Source organism: Vanessa tameamea, chromosome 2 (assembly GCF_037043105.1).
Source record: "Vanessa tameamea isolate UH-Manoa-2023 chromosome 2, ilVanTame1 primary haplotype, whole genome shotgun sequence".
Lineage (NCBI taxonomy): Eukaryota > Metazoa > Arthropoda > Insecta > Lepidoptera > Nymphalidae > Vanessa > Vanessa tameamea.
This window is the reverse complement of record NC_087310.1, coordinates 7433172-7450956: the sequence shown is the minus strand read 5'-3', so window position 1 is coordinate 7450956 and position 17785 is coordinate 7433172. Positions and strand designations below refer to the sequence as shown.

Below are 17785 nucleotides of genomic sequence, written 5' to 3'. Positions count from 1 at the left end.
ACGTTACGGTAATTGATGGCTTGAAACTAAATTGTATTACGGCTTTCATTTGTTTTCATTGGATTATAGACTTATTTATTGTATCGACACACACAATACAAGTATATTCGTATTAGTCGCTTAAATGCGCTTGACTTCGCTGGGATTATGGATACAGTTAAGAATTTTTTTTTTGGTTTGGATTATTAAAAAATATACCACACAATATGAAAGAGAACCTTGTCGTAATACATTTTAAGAACATTTCACACATGTAGACTACCTGCTGCACTTGCACCTTAAACTCTCTCTCATAATCCGATGGTACAAGTACCACACATAGATACTACAAGTACCAACTACCAAATTCCTAACTACGGAATGTTATGAATTGTTTATAAATATCCGGATCTTCAGCCTTACAAACTAAACTAATCACTAAATCGTCGAGGCAAAATATAGTGACTTAAATAGAATTTCGTAAAACGTTTTTATGTCAGCATACAAGCGAGCAAGCGGCGTTGAATTTTGCACTAATTTGTGTTTATATATTTATTTGTGCTTCATCATATCATCATCATCACTATCGGACTAAAATCAGCCACACTTGTGACACAGCCGTTAACTCGAATTGAGGCAAAGTGGCAAGCTTTAAACCTCTTTAAATTGAAAGAAGGCATAGCAGTGAGACATTTACTGACTGTTTACTTTTATCTGCATTTTTTTTAATATATTTAAAAAAAAATAATCAGTTTTGGTTAAAAAAACAACTCTTGTTTTCGGGATAACTTTGATCTAGTAAATACGCTGAGTAACTATATATAACTAGACTCCTATATATAGTTTTAATTTTTTATTCAAATAACCATATTATTTCTCGACGCATCTCCAAATGCCTTCAGTGCCCATACTTTGTGTTTGTGATAAAAACCAATAATTCAGATGCTCTGCAGTATTATTTCGATCAATAATAAAATAATTATCGTTCGTTGTTCGTTCGTTGTCATAAAACGTTGTTATAAAGACATCATTCTTCTAAGGTATTATTTGTGTTGATAAAATATTTGACATATAGAACGCGAAAATATAGACCTTCTTATAAGTATTACGGAAGGTCACAAAACTCGTACGTGTCTGAAAAAATCTGAGCAAAGTATCTAAGCACTAAATCCACTGTATAGCAACGTGATGAACTAAGCTCCTTATCGCGAGGCAATTTATTTTTGCCTTAGTCGAGTGAAAGTGAAGTTCTAAAGAAATAAGGAAATATATTTTATATAATATTATTTATGACAATACAAATTTTAAAATGCTACGTTATACTTTTCGCTTAAGGTAACGGGCTCAGGCTGACTTCGTGTCTAGTAATCTACATTTAATCTATAGTTTGAGAGTACATTTTATAATAAAACCTATTTGTTTTACAAAAAAATTTAATCTGACTCAGATTTTTTCGATTCTTATAATCACTACGAGTTACATTACAGAGGTTGACACGAGTTTTAGTAATAGCATTAAAAAGTAACATTACTATTTTTTTCAGGTGCTTGAAATATTTAAATATATATCGTATTATATTTAAGTATATAAAACATTACATATAGATTTTATGATAGATCAGAGAAAACAGTAAAAAAAATTAACAAGATTAATTAGATTTTAGTTCTCTTCATAAATAATATGGATCAATGATTTTATATTAATCTTTTGCGTTATTCTCCACTTCAAATTTTCACGATGAATTTTAACTATTATAATCTATATATGTAATTGTGAGGTTTTAGACACGATCTTCACTTATTTATTTTGTTGGACGTTTCGAGACCTGTCGTGGACACGAACTGACTGGATTACGGATGGTTATGACAATTATTTCTAGTGAGGGTGGTGCGTCAGTTGATTTAATAGTTTCTTTTTTTTTTGTTATTTCATGAAATAGATATATATTAGAATAACATTAGAAATGATATATTTTTATCTTAAACTTAAAATAAAGTATAATTTTGTATAAATATAAAATTGACTTAAGTACAATATTTTTTGTTAGGTATAATTATGTTATACATTGGCAAACAATTATAGTCTATTAATCGGTAAAATTATCTCGTTTATATTATTATAATCCTATGTATTAATCGGGTCACTGACTCTCTCTCTATCTCACTGTCAACCAACATTATTTAAAATTATTCAAATTATAGTTAATTGAATGTTCTGTAAATATGTTATGTCTTTGATCTGAAATTAATTTTCTGTATAAGTATATATATTAAAAAATAAATAAATTGATATAATAATCTTCGTTTTAATAAAATTTTAATGTTCCGACGAGTTTCCTGCGCTTCTCTAATTAAAAATGGCGGTTGCTGATGTTGGTATTTTATCAACCTTTGATCGCAATATTCAATCGTTGGCGACGACTAAAATTAATCATCTATTTATAGATGATTTATTTTAGATAAAGATTTAGAAGACATCGGGAGAATTATATAATAAATTTAATTAAATGGACGGGTACGAGTTTAATTACTTATTGTGTATTTATTAACTTTGTGAAGAAGAATTTAAAGATAGATTCGTATTGGGTATGTTATCAGGACCAGAACGAGTAAAATATTTGCTCAAGACTTTTAAGAGTTACGCTAACAAAATCTTGAAGATGTTTATTCGACGACTCATAGCTTTTTACTACGAGTATATCAGAACAAATGTTCTGATAGTTAACTGCCGGAGAATTCGAGTAACGGTTTAACGGGAGAGAACGGTACAGCACTGACAGTGGCGTTTGATTCGTATAAAATTTGTGATGACAAGGAAAAACAGCTACAAAACTCTTTGCGTAAGCAATAATATCATGTGATTAAATATAAAAATATAAATACTAAACTTTATTAAATTACAGTATTATATTAATTAATTAACAGTATTAACAGTAACCTTCATATCTTTGCCACTGAAAATGGCGATGCTTCATAAGGTATATATGTATAATCATCATAATTCTATCAAGCATTCTATATCGCTAGCAAACTATTTTTTGTCCACGTAAACTTTGACTTTGTCTTTGAAGTTTGAACTATCATGATAAAATAAATAAAACTTGTGAATATGACCTGAACCGGTCATTCAGAAGTTACAGAAGTAACATATTAGAGTTAAACGAACATGAAAAATGAATTTTATTACTAAAAATTGTTAACTTTTAGTTAAATTATATAGCCAGTACAGAAATAATCACGTAACAAAAGCACTGTCTCCACGAGGGCGACCGCGCGGAAATGCTCGGAAGTTGAAATTAAACTTCAAAAACGTACTAAATTTGAAAAGTCAGCGGTGCGTGGTCAGAATATTAGCCTTGGACAATATTGCCGTTAAATTACATTTTAATTTAAACTTAATGTTTTTTGTACATACGTGTTTATTTCAATTATTTACAGCTGCAATTTGAGAGAAGATCAAAAATACAACTTTTTACATTGAGGTAGTGGGATAACATTTAACTTTTATTATAACATTTCCATAAGATCGTGAGCGTATATGAAATATTATTGTCATAGTAATCTTGACAGGTATTAGGCCGTACGTCAAAGACAAAGAAACTAATGTACCAGCTAATGGTAAGTGGTCCTTCGCCCATAGACTCTGACACTGAATTTAGTCTAATCCACTTTCAACATCGTCAATATACCACCAAACACGGAATCTATAAATACGTGTCCCTTGGATGTGTTGTTATAGTCAGTATATGTGTAAGCAACCATACAAAATAAAATTCACTTTTTATAATGATGATGTTAAAATCATTTAACATTTTAGACGTGTAACACCGCAAATAATGGCGAAGATATTACTAGATTGTAATGTAGTTATTGCCGAGAAATTCAGCAGTAACTTTCCTCAGTTTGAAATCTAGACACGACAACACAAACGCTTTGTAATTGTAACGCGGTATGTTGGCGTATTTCTGTGCGGTGGTAATTGAGCCAGCGTAATTATCGGTATAATGTTTGAATAGTAACTAATGGCCTAAATCTCTCCTAACTAACTTATGCGTTATTGATTTGAGCCCAGTTTCTGGGTTCTAATCTCGTATAGGTTATCACCTATTTCTCTTTATAAATTATTAGTAGTAACCAGAACTTAGCAAGCAAATTAGCAATGTAAACAAATATAATCGTTGTTTAGCGCTTGATCTCCCACCGTTCGTGTCGGATTGCCATTCCATCGGATTATGAGATTGCAGGGTTAAAGAGAGTGCATTTGTGGTTGCTTGTGAACTGTAATATAATAAATTCATTCGTTCATTATGTTCTGCGCAGTTGACTGGTCTTTGAGATTAAAGCAGCAGCTTGCCTGAAATCCAGCCAGAGAGAATTATTAATATACATCTTAGTGTATACGTACATTGTCTAGGGGTAAAATCGATAACGATAATCAAGTTTCGCAATATACCCATATTGTAGAATTTGATTATCAATATCGATTGTCATCTAGTTGTCTAATAGAATAAAAACATTAATATATTATTTTAAAAATAATATCAGAAATTTCTCACATTTCATAAATCCAATTACAATGACTGAAATGCCATTCGGATACTTTTCAAAAATTTTAAGACGTATGTTATTTACAACCATAATCGATGATTTTTACAAAACTTTTACGACAGCCTTCATATCCATATCAAACGTACTGCCATACAAGCGACTTCACTTTTTAAAAATAAACCTGTAATTTTCTCTATAATTTCTATAATTTTAACTATAAACAAAGATACATATGTACATATTACGAGTAAATATGGAATGTTCTTAGTCGTTATGAAAATAACAAGCAACATTTGTTTCAATTACGGGTATTTCATTAGCGAATATTCTGTTTCGTATACGTTAGCATTGTTTCACTGACTCATGCAAACAATCCGATAATAAGGAGAATTTTGGAAGTGCCGACATAGCTATAACGCTATTATGAAAAGACAGACGCAATCACGTTCTTTATGTACATGTAACATTAGTAAATAAATTCGTTTATTAGTAATTGAAGGATGAGTACAAATACAAAAAAAACGTACTTTCTTCCACGTAAACGTACGTTTAGCCAATCGACCTGTTCGATGTTATATTTTTTTTGTAAACACACCACGACAAAATTATATATTCATTGATACTTGTTTGGGTTTCTTATACGATTAGGTATATTTACTAAGAAAAATGCAAAGCAGGAAACCGCAATAAAACTTTAGCAGCGTCTGTTGACCGAGCCCTTTGTGACCCTTTTCTAGAAATTTCAAATTCGGCACGCTTATAATTTTGTACTGTTGTTGGCTGAAATATTGCCAATAAAACATTATTCTTTCATGTATTTTTATGCCTCCTCGATTGGTTGTTTCATCTTTTCCAGAATGATAATCCAAATTAAAAATATTTCTATTGTTTGATAACACACTATACTATAGAACACTATATTGGTATATAGTGTTATTTTTTGATAAGCTTAAGTTATTGAAGTTAACGTGAAGTCACTAATAATATATTGGATATTTTATCTGTAATAAAAGCTGATATTATTTTCATTTAAATATACTCCTTATACCAACTGATTTCATTACAATAGCTTCGATTCTCCATTCAATTTTTTTCTCATTCTTAATAAGACTAGGATATTTTTTTAAATAGCATAGATGAATATACCCAAAATTGTTTTTTGAAAGGACCTAGAGGAGAGATTGATTTGATATTACATCTAATCGTATTGGCTCCATTGATATAATTGGAAGACTTATTATTTTTTTAGGCCATATAATCAAAAGCCAAGATTCAAATCAAAAGTGGTTGGAAAGTGTGTATCTTAACTGATGATTGCGTTTCCAAGACTAGCCTAGACAAAGCACTACTGAATTTCGATGTGCTTAATTTATGCTTATACTTTATCTCGTGCTCGGAGGTGAAGGAAAACATCATGAGAAAGGGAAGGATGGGTATCACCGGAACCGACTGCGCCGGAATGCCCACTAAAGAACCAGCGGTAGTCACTCTGTCTTTTCGGGATCCTCACGGGATCTTTTGCGCATAGTAACACGCCGCCCTGACAGTTGGCCTGCCTATGCAGTCCTCCACTCCTTAAGTTTCCGAGATACAGAGAAACCCCTCCTCCCAGCAATGCTTACGAAGAGTGGAGAAGGTGCGCATAGCGCCGACGATTCCTCCCCAGTATTTTCAAAGGAACGTGTGTGCACTCTCCTAACTCGTTCCACGCCACTCTCGTAGAAGGAGACCATTGCCATACTTAAAAAGAAGCTCGCAGAAGTCAGTCTTAGCTGACGTCCTATATTATATGGCGAGAACCTACCCCTGTGAAACCCAGCATGCTGATGCTGGACAATATGCCAATTGCCCTCGCCCAGAGAACCACCCGGTCCTAGAGGTATTCCTCCATTAACCTCCTGACATAGAAAGGTAACCCGTGGTATCGGAGTGCCTCCCTTATGTTCACTATTATATTTTGCTGTAAGGTTATACTTCTCACTAGTGTGCTTGCTCTTGTATGCCTGCCTTATACGCAACTATTTACAACGTGAAGATAATACTATAATAAAAGAATTTGAACTTCGACACTATTAACCACGGCAAATAAAGTTATAGTAATATATATTTAAAATACCTCAGATAACTCAGATTTATTATTGCAAATACGAGTAAGTAGATTGTATTTTTAAGACGAAGATTTTTTTAAGACAGGCAATCCTTAATCTAATTGATAATTCCAAAGGCGCTTTTCCCCGGGTAAAATTTTGTTCATTGACCTTGTATTCCGCTTATCCAGGTTACGTTACGAGGGTTCGGTGCGGGATAGGGTCGCAGGGAACTACAACGAAGGCCGCACTGTTACCCGAATTGTTAATGAATCTTTATTCACAATTATAAAGACTGTATTTAAGACGGAATTACAAGTTTATTTATCCATTAATTTATTCTAATTTAATGATCACTAGTATAAGTTTGTAGTATAATAATCAAGTATGATCTTAAGTTAGTATTATTTTATATACTTATATTTTTGGCGGTTTTTTTGAGTTTCATATTTTTAACATTTACATTAAATTCTCATCACTTTTTAAGCCCAAAAATATTATCTTCACTTTTCGTGTCTCATTTGTCTTATCAATTCAATTCATTTCATATGATCTCGCTTTTTCTCGTTCGTTTTGTTATAATTCATTTAATAAATTATATTAATAATTTTATAAACACTTTTATGATACTAATGCTGTTTTGAGGAATGTTTTTTTTTAATGTGACAGTTTAACTTAACACCTTTTTAACTTACTTAGTTTATTGGATATTTTTTAACATTTCGTCATTTTACAATTAAAATTATTGATACAATTTTTTAATATTGTAATTCCAAAGAAAAAAAGTTTATTTCCACAATAAAATCATTCTCTAAAATTTATAACACTACGTTGGCTAGAAGGAAATAGTTCTACAATCATAGTCGAGCATGGATGAATTCATACAATACAAACTATCATATGGACTAAAATAAAACAATACATATGTGAGTTTTGAAAAAAAATGCATTGATACAATTAAATGCAAATAAAATTGAGGGAAGTTTTATTTTTAAAAAACTGAACGCACATCAAATTCCAATGTTAAATGTACCACGTTACATTTAACATTGGAATTTGATGGAAAAAATCTTCGATATTTGTAACTATTTAAACGTATTTAAATTAAAAACACTCAGATGTTAATTAATTTTACTAAAAATAGTTTCTCTTTAATATTAACCAATTGTGAAACACAACAGTAAGTATAAAGTTTGTTTATTGTACATTTTTACTAATTCAACCTCCTACTAATAATATAAAATTTTAACTTTCAATTTTTTCTTTAAATTTACATGGGACCAATTACCGAGGGTAAAGGTTTTCCAAGGGTAAAGTATACCCTCCGAAAAAAAAATCATAAAGAAACAATAAAGGTAGAAATCATAAAAAAATACAACCGAATTCATATTTTTTTTGGATCGATTAAAAACGAACCTAGCATAGTCTTTGCAGATTTTACAAAGCTACGATTTTTTTACAAGCTTGTTTTTTCATTATTAACAAAATATACTCTGATCAACATATAGAAAGCCTTTTATTTAATTCCAAGAGGATAATTTAGCACTCGTACTACTACACAAATAAATAAAGAATTATATTATTTTAATACATTAAATAAAGTAACTTGTCAATCATGATCACAAGATCGATAAGTGATTGATTGTAATTGTCTGTTTTTCTGTTATTATACAATTATGTCGTCCTGGCCAATTTCGGCCACGGCGGCGAATCTCCTAGAGGTTAGCGAGAGAGGGAGACCAGCAAACTTCGCAGGGCATATTATTGTACATAAATACGTGCACAAACACAGGTGCACTCTCTATTTCATCACTGTCATAATCCGATGAGATGGCTAATCTGACACGCCTGGAAAGAGTCCAACGGCATTGTATACTTTCTGAGGCACGGGAGGGACCTTCAAGACTCCGGGCTGCTAATAAAATACTGTACATAAGGAAGCTAACGCTTCAATCTCATTTAAATGTTTATTGTAAAAAATACTGGATTTATGTTCACAAATGTTTCACAAGCCCGCAGAAACATTGTTAAAGTTTCCCCAAAAGTGTTACCATTTGTAAGAAGTGGTATTCCATTATACAAATTGTTTTGTATAATGGGATTGTTAGAAAAATAATATAATTTTCGATGAAAAATTATATTTTTTATATCGTTCGAAATTTTCTGCTGGATCGTCTTAAATTTATATACAGTATTCCGTTACATAAACTTTTATGAATATTTAAATTTGTAACGATTCATTGAAGGATTTTTATTAATAATAACAGAATGTTAGCATTTATATATTATATTGCTCTGGCGAGGAACTAATTATGCAAAAAAACGTTTTATAAAAATTATAATACTATTAAGTACTTGTCTTGGGATTTATTGCAATTCTGAAAAATTTATCAACGTATCCTTCAACTAATTTACAGTGGTGGAATGTACAGTAAGTTTAAATCAGTATAGATTTAAAGCTTACTTTACATAAGAAGAGAAAAATCATGTTCCCAGCCGTGGGCTTTACGAGCTGCTACTAAATTGTCTGGTACTGTTTACGAAAAATAAATTTACAAAAAGGTAATAGCATTTCCGTAAATATTTTACTCTCAATTTATGTAAATGAAATTAAAAAAAATATGTTAATAAGAAACGTTAAATATAACTTCGTAGCTCCTTAATTAGTTTATCGCTTTTAAATTTGATAATGACTTAAAAGGTTTAAAAGTGTACCATAATATATTTTTAACAATACTGTCAAAAGATTAAATGTCTCGTAAATTTAAAAGTTTGTGTAGGTTTTTTAAGTCAATGTTATTTTTTGTCGTTATATGTCGTCTTCCTATATATAGTGTTTGAATTTAATGTGTAATTAATAAAATAAAAAGTATACACATTTAAAATTCAATTTGAAAATATAAATTACAATTGGTAACAAACAATAATTTGTGTATTTTCAACCACTCACTCATGAGATATTCCACTGACAAACAGCAATACTTAGTATTGTTGTGTTCCGGTTTGAAGGGTGAGTGAGCCAGTAATAGAACTATAGGCACAAGGAACATAACATCTTAGCTCCCAAGGTTGGTGGCGCATTGGTGTAATGTAGGGAATGGTTATTACTTCTTACAGCGTCAATGTCTATGGGCGAAGGTGACCACTTACCATCAGGTGGCCCATTGGCACGTTCGCCTACCTATTACATAAAAAAAATTGGTATGAAAAGAAATATTAATTTAAATTTATTAAAAACCTTCATATATTACAACTATATTTTTTTATGAAATATGTTGATATCCTTTTTTATTCAAAGTTACGTGGCTTAGTTGTACCGTAAACTGTATACCTACAAATGATAGTGCTTTGTACAAGCCCGCCTGGATAACAAAGTATTGTTTCAGTTTGAAGGGTAAATTTTGTTCGATACCTCAAAGGCTGACAAAATATTGGCAGTTTGGGTTTGCAAATGCCCATGGGCGCTGGTAATCACTTGACCCACACACGAGTGGTCGTTTCACTCCGCTCATAAAACAAATATAAACATATATGTATTAGTTTATATTAGAGGTAGTCAAGGTAAATACCTTGTGATTGCAAGGAACACAATAACTTAATTTCTATTATTGATAGCGCAATATCGATGTAATGTATATAGGATTATATACCTATGTTAAAATCAGAGAACTAGCTAAACCTGCGGCTATACCCGCGCGAAATTTATAACACACAAACTTCCAACCACCGTTTTAGTCCTTTAGGGGTGGAGTTTCGTAAAATCTATTCTTAGCGGATATCTTTACCCTATAAAGCTACCCGCCAAATTTCAAGTTAGTAGGTGTTATAGTTTCTGAGATTTCGTGATTAATCATTGAGTGGTATTTCGCTTTTATATATATAGGATGACTGTGTCACTCGTAGAAATCACAAAGACATTACTACCACAATACCATTTTTTTCGGTTAAATCCAGAATAACTGTCATTCTTATAAATTTTAGCCACTGTGATGGCCATTCTCGATAAGTATTGCAAAGGTTGTGGGATCGTTTTCATATACGCATCCACTCCGCAATCTCTCCGCTTCCTTAAGATATACATGAGTATCAGCTCGGAGTTACGAAGGTGGCTGAGTTATATTTACATGCACCGGAATGTACGACGATCCATTACCGTTCTACGCATTACGCATTCTAGCGTGTTTGATTTAACTATGATGAGTGTAAAGGAAGGTAGCTAATATTTCTTTAAATTCTGTCAGGACAACTTTATTATTATTAGACCTGAAATAATAATCGTGCATAACAGTTTCGACTACTGCTGCTGTGGATTGCTCCATTATCTATATCTAAGTTTGACACGAATAAATTAATTATGTCCCATTTGCATTTAAGCTGTACTCAAAATTTTACTATTATTTCAAATTTAACAAATTTCAATCTTATAACTAAAGTAATAAATCTAATATAATTACTGGATACCCGATATCAAAATTCACGACCAACTTAGTAGCACTTTCGACATTGTTAAGATTGGCCATTACTGTAATCCGCTGTGGCGAGGAGAAAGTGCTCCAATTAAAACTCGACTGAATCAAAAAGCCTTTTTATAAAACCGCTTTGTATAACTAAACTAACACTTCATTTTATCACGATTATACGCAATGTTACCCGGTCGATTTAAAGCAGCGTCTATGTGAGTATACTTTCATATGAAATTAATGCCATTTAATTTATTACGTTTATATTGTTACATTTATATCACTTGGTAAATTTTAACACTTAAAGTATCCGCTCCGATAGCCGTGATCGTCTAGTGGTTAGGACCCTACGTTGTGGCCGTAGTAACCCAGGTTCGAATCCTGGTCACGGCAGCGAATAGCTGTTACGGTGGAGCTCATATTTTTTTTACAATTTAAATTTTTTCAAATTTCAATGCTGTAAGTGTTATTTAAAATTTTCGAACATTTTTTCTTCTACTCTTATCATCAAAATATATTCGGTGATAAATATATTTATATATTTGAAGGTAAGGAAAAAATAATAGACAAACAGCGGTTGGTACACTGAGAAGAAAGAGTTACTGAACTGCTCTGTCTTTTATTTATATGTGTTGATATCTAGATTCACTTTTTTATATAAATTTGTGCGATGACTCAACATAAAAAGATAATCATTTCTAAATTGAAGCAGCGCCATCCTCTTAGCATCGGAAGTCTTAAGCTTAGATTCGATGGGCCACTTATCTTCACTTCGCCGAGATACAATTAACTGCTAATCCCTGTCCCAAAACCCACCGGTTGTTACCCCTATTAATTATTTCAAAAGAGGTTTATAAGCTGTTTGCTATTAATTGCATTTTAAATATTAATATATCTATATAAGATTTTTAAATTAACATGGTTATTTTTATTACTAACAGTATCTAAAACGGGATATTGATCTCGTGAACAAGACATTCGTAGATAATGTCGAAATATCGAGCTCCACCAAATAAAAATAAAAAACATGGTAAATATCCCGTTTTAGATACTGTTATTAATATATCTAGTATAAATTTTCAAATGTTAAAGGTAAAAGGTAAATAATACGACATTCTTAAAAGCCTTTGAAAGACTTGGATGGTTCAAAAAGTAAATAGTCCGTACAAAGTTACGCTTTTTCATTAACATATATCTATCATTTCCTTTTACACTTGGACCTTGGACTGGTATTGAAAAAACTTTTCTATATAAACAGATCTCTTATTGCGTCCACTGGAACAGGAAGGCTGGTTCATTTTTCGCTCAGAGAATCGCAATAGCGATTAAACGAGGAAGCGTTCTTGTCATCATATTATTGAAGGAGTGCTAGCGTTCTTGTCATCGTCCTACGCGGTCATGATTTGCATCGAAGCTATTTTTAATTTGAATTTGTATACATATACATACAAGTGAATAATATAAATTATTCTTATAAATACAGAAGTTAGAAATCATTTTTTTATAAGATATATAATAAGCAAGAATATAAGGTTCGTTAAAGCTATTTTATACGATTGTAAACATTAAGTTCATATTTGACATAGGTACATAGAAATATTATCGTTGTTGGACTGTATACAATACAATACTGTCAAAATATTCGTATGTGTGAAATTTCAAAAGCAAGTATTCCAGTAATTCTTGCTGTTTCATCATCATTAGCCCGTATTCGTCGACTGCTGGACATGGCGTCTTTTAATGGAAGTCCGATCCTTAACATTAATGCTTCAACCAAAAATTCCAGCTTTTAATTTTATTTTTTTAAATATTTTTTGGGTATGCCTATCGTATAAGGTATTGTAATTCTACTATTTTCTCTCTAAATAAGCTTGTAGTAAGAGTGAATCAAAATTTGAACTTATATATATTATATATAATGATACTGAGGCGTTGAGACATAATATTTAAGCCGTTGCGCTGATTAAGCTTCATCATTTGTTCAACTTTACTTGGATTTCCAGTGAAAATACAATTGAAAAGAAAATGAACTGAACACTATGTTATTTATAAAGTTGAGGTGATTTACAAAATTCGAAGAAATAATAATGTAACGAGTAAAATTATTTTATTTCAGTCGTAATAATATACCTAACATTGTCACGAATTTGACAATAACCTTGCGATATATATAAGCAGTAATCGGTTTTATATCTTACCTTACAGGTGGTCTGCTTGACAACATTTTGAAATCAATAAAACTAAAATCAAAAGTCTGTTACTTGAAAATTAGAAGGAAATAAAGGGACAAAGTGCTTGCAAGTTGTGGAACTTAATAACAGCGTCTAGACTCGTCGACTATCGTCGTAATGGGTTGTAGAGCTTTTTATTTTTTATTCGGACGTTGTGGCCAGATTACATTTAAGGACCTTATTTCATTGTAATAAAGGTCAAAATACAATGTTCAGGATGCTTCATTTTGCACTAGAGTTTCGTCCTAATTGTATTTGTAAAGTTAGAGTTAAAATTACTTGAACGGAGACTTAAAAATATATCAATTACTTTTGAGTTGTATATTGAAAAATCTAGTACATTATATTTTTGATTTTCTTTTTGTTTAAAATTTTAGATTCTCAATTCGATCTACTTCTTCGTTTTATTATTATGAATCATTCATCAGTTGTATAAATTTATAAGTCTTCAAATAAATTTAATCCCACACGAACAGGCTGGTGCTCCAAACGTTAGACACTTCTCTGTAATAAATTCTGTTAACCAGAATTTATTTTAAGAACACGTAATTTATAAGTTGTCCAATTTAATAAGAATAAGCGCTATTAAATGTGCGCTTGATACTGTAAAATTACCCAGACTCTTTAACATAATTAAAGCACCGGTTTTTGGACAGAATTTTACAAAGATTATATACTCGAGGCAATTTATATTAATATTGTTTTTTTTTCATATTTATACATATAACCACCATGAATACTTCTGGGCCTCTGTTAACGGGATTAATTATGTGGGATTCTTAGACAATACATCAGGATAGGACACAGGATTACGTACCTCGCTCTGTTTCTGACTGGGAAGAGCACGTGATAAGTGAGTCAGAGAGTCATCTCCCCTCTCCTCGTTAGTGCATACGGTAAAGCAAGCTCATTCCGACTATCATTCTCCTCAAGAGATGTCTGAAATAAGACAGATAAGACACGCGATGCCTCCAAGCGCATGTACAATTAAGGTTTTGGTCACTGACACACAACACACGTCAGAATTGTAGTAAACACTCTGCCAAACGAAAATCATACTTATTATAAAATCCCGATCTGTATAAACTTCGAATCGAAAAACACTCGATTGGAGTTGTTTGTTGTTCTATAGATATGTCCGTTTGTTATATGAGATGGAAAAATAAACAAATTACATTTGACGTACCTACAATACATATTTTAATTTCTTTCAGTAGTCAGTGATGCAGCGGGATGTACGGTAACGTCACAGAGGAGGGCGTTGGAGCGTCGCGTGCGCAGGCGCATATAGCAGTACTCCTTACACTCTACGTCCTTGTCTCTATCATTGGTATTATTGGTATGAAAATTATATATAATTAGAATAAAACTTAAAATTATTTAGCTTTGTTCATTTATCGTTTTATTAATAATCTAGTTCATTCATACATTATTTTATCATGATAGTAGTAGCAATTATGATGATAAAATAATGTATCCATATATAAATACATACGAGCAGATCATCACATCATCATGAATTAATATGAAGTACGAAAATAAATAAGCAAAAAATATACTTTATAATACTAACAAACAAAAAATTTGGATAAATAATTTCAACAAATTCTGAATTTTAAAGTATCTTTACGATAATTTTCAGAATATTACGAAAAAATACATTAAAAAAATAGCTTACATTTAGTAAAATAAAATTTCGTGTACATAATATGAACATATTAACCAAGTTCATAAAACGATTCAACAGACTCCTTTCGGTAATTTCATGGCGCCACAAATGGCAGCAACAACAGCTAACCGACGCGAAACTGCCATAAAAATAATATTACACAGAATACGTCGAGTTTATTAGTTGATATTTTAGATAATGTGCTATTTTCTTCATTTTTTTCGTCAATTGGCTATATTGTGCCACTCCAAACATGCTACATGGTCTAGTAGCTTACTAATGTGGATACCCTGATCATGAGGGCTTGGTTTCGAATCCCGGGTTGGGTTAATAGTAAAAGGTCTTTCAGTAGAGAAAAGGCCAGAAGTAGTCCGGAGTTAACGGGTTTACACTTAATTTCCGTTGAAAATGTTTTATAAAACTGCAGATGCTGAGTCTAATTTCTTGTTATGCCGGCTCGGAATTCTAAGTCTTTTACTAATTTAGTTAAACTTTTTACTATGTTAGTTAATATTTATGATCAGTCGAAATTTACTCAAAGGACCATTTATTTTAAAAATCATTTATCGTTTAGTTTATTGTTTCATTTAAAAATTATATATTTTTTATTATCTAATGAAAATATGACAATAAGTTTTGGCCTCTCAAATAATTAGTGGAAAGTAGATATGCCTCAAGTATCTATATACTATATAATCAACCTCTCATAAAAAATAGCGTTAGATAATTATTACTGTACAAGTTTTGACAACGTTCACCAAAAACAACAGTTGTTGTGTCAGCAGAAGGAGAAAATTGCAAGCACATAACAGACAAACGCTACCAAAACTACACTAGACTACCGAAAACTTAGTAAATAGGATTTGTAGAACTCCAAATATCTACAGAAAACATATGTCCCATTCATATGTTTCGATTACATTATCCAAAACATATGAGGTAATAAATCTCTTAATATCAAACTTCACAAATATTGAAAAAACTCAGTTTTGTTTTTTATGTGTACGGTTAATCAGTTAGTACTTTATGAAAGTTCTTAGTTAATCCAATTCATGGCTCTTGCATTAATGCACAAAAAAAAAACAAATAAAACTTTTCTCTTATTATATTTGCCTGATTTAAAAAGGATTTTTTCAAATTGTAAATACATGAGTAGTTTATTATTAAATAATATTTCAGGTAATGTTAGTCTTATGGCCGCCCTTGCATCCAACGGTGCTTCCCGGCTGCGAACACCTCAGCTCCTCAGCGCGTGTGCTGCTGATCTTCTTGTGTGCGCTGCCAGTGCGCCACTTGCTGCCACCAGAGCAGCGAGAATACACCATTTACCTTGCCATGTCACACATTACATTGAGGTAGATCTATTATATTGCGTGTAACATTATTTAATTGAGAATCTTCAATACCTAAAGCCTTTCTTCTATTAGTAAAATAATATATAGTATTATAAAAAGGTATTTATTTTCAAACACGAATATATTTTTTATATTAAAATATTTTGTTTATTTCTACAATTATCTTTGCAGTCATTACCAGTAGCCGCAAGTACACTGTCGCTAGTAGCAATAGCAGCAGACCGATGCAGTGCGGTGCGGCGCAGACGCGGCTCTCTGTGTGCGAAACCGTTCTTAGCTGTTGGAGTTGTATGGACCACGGCTCTATTGCTTGGTATGAAAATTGCAAAGTTTCTTTTTTAAATTAATATAGAATTGATAATAAAGTGGTTGCTGTATGTAATGTATTGTTAATTGGATAAAATAAGTTACAGATAAACATCCCTAGCATAGCAAAGCCTTAAAACCTTATGTCAAGCCGGAATACAGCAATACTAAATATTGCTGTTTGACGGTAGACTATCTTTAAAATCCTACTAAAAATTTTTACTGCCTACCCATAAATACGAGTATATATGTAAGAAGAACAATATTGTTTTGCCAAATTATAAAAACTATGTCCTTAATTAACGTCCTTTTACAGGAGCTGTCACAGTGATAGCCACATGCTTATCATGTCCGCCACTGGCCGCTGCACACGCTATAGTCACCTACTGCATGCCAGTCGCTGCTGTCACTCGATGCCACTGGAGTGTTCGAGTCAAACTCACAGCTCTATCTCTGACGGCAAGAGCTGCTCACGGTGAACTGCCACTACCAGTTCCACTAATACGACGACCAACTCACGTGATCATTGTTGCCGGTGTCGGGGCTAGAGAACGCCGTGACGCAGTTGATGTTGGTGATGTCAGAGCCAAGAAACTTCAGCCGAGCCTCCTTGGCCCACAGCCAGCAACGTCAACACTAAGATCAAGGAGACGTCTTGGCAACGTTTTGATTGGCATCGCCGCAATATTCGCCGCTTGTTGGTGTCCACATGCGGCTATTATCATATGCAGCGCATTTGGGTTAAACGTTCCAATAATATTGACACAGTACGCGCTGCTGCTTGGTCATGCGCACTCAGCTCTGAATGCAGCAGCGTACTGGTTGTTGAACAGACATGCGCTGACAGCCGCTTGTGCTGCATGGCGTATTCCTCAGTTGAGGGTTCGTGAGGAGAGACCTTCATCGACGAACGAGGCCGCGCTGGGCGCGTTTCATCCTCGTCTCGCTCGCCCGGCTCCGTCGCCACGTCCTCCTCCCTCTAGCTTCTTATATTGATGTCCATCTATCTTCTAAGCTGTCTCGATCTGTGATTCCTGTCTCTCAGTGCCTCGTATAGTCTACGCAAGTGCGTCTCGTTTTCGTCGTTACAAACGTTGTTTGAGATTTTATTGTGAATAATATCCGTCAAGCAATAAAGTGTGTGAAACAGT

At 32.5% G+C, this 17785-nt stretch overlaps 1 protein-coding gene and 1 non-coding gene across 5 annotated transcripts in view; both read left to right on the top strand.

The window, feature by feature from the left end:
* Nucleotides 1-17785, top strand: part of LOC113401417 (galanin receptor type 3) — a 60341-nt gene extending 42556 nt beyond the window's left edge. For 2 of the 4 annotated variants that reach the window (XM_064220973.1, XM_064220967.1), the window contains 4 exons: nt 14519-14643; nt 16153-16328; nt 16500-16641; nt 16951-17785. In XM_064220973.1, coding sequence (XP_064077043.1) covers nt 14538-14643; nt 16153-16328; nt 16500-16641; nt 16951-17630 — 1104 coding nt within the window. In that variant the 5' untranslated portion in view covers nt 14519-14537 and the 3' untranslated portion in view covers nt 17631-17785. The remainder of the gene's footprint in view (nt 1-14518; nt 14644-16152; nt 16329-16499; nt 16642-16950) is intronic. The other 2 variants (XM_064220971.1, XM_064220970.1) reach the window with 1 other exon arrangement.
* On the top strand, nt 11395-11466 carry Trnah-gug (transfer RNA histidin (anticodon GUG)). The gene has a single exon. It is a non-coding gene; the product is annotated as a tRNA-His (tRNA).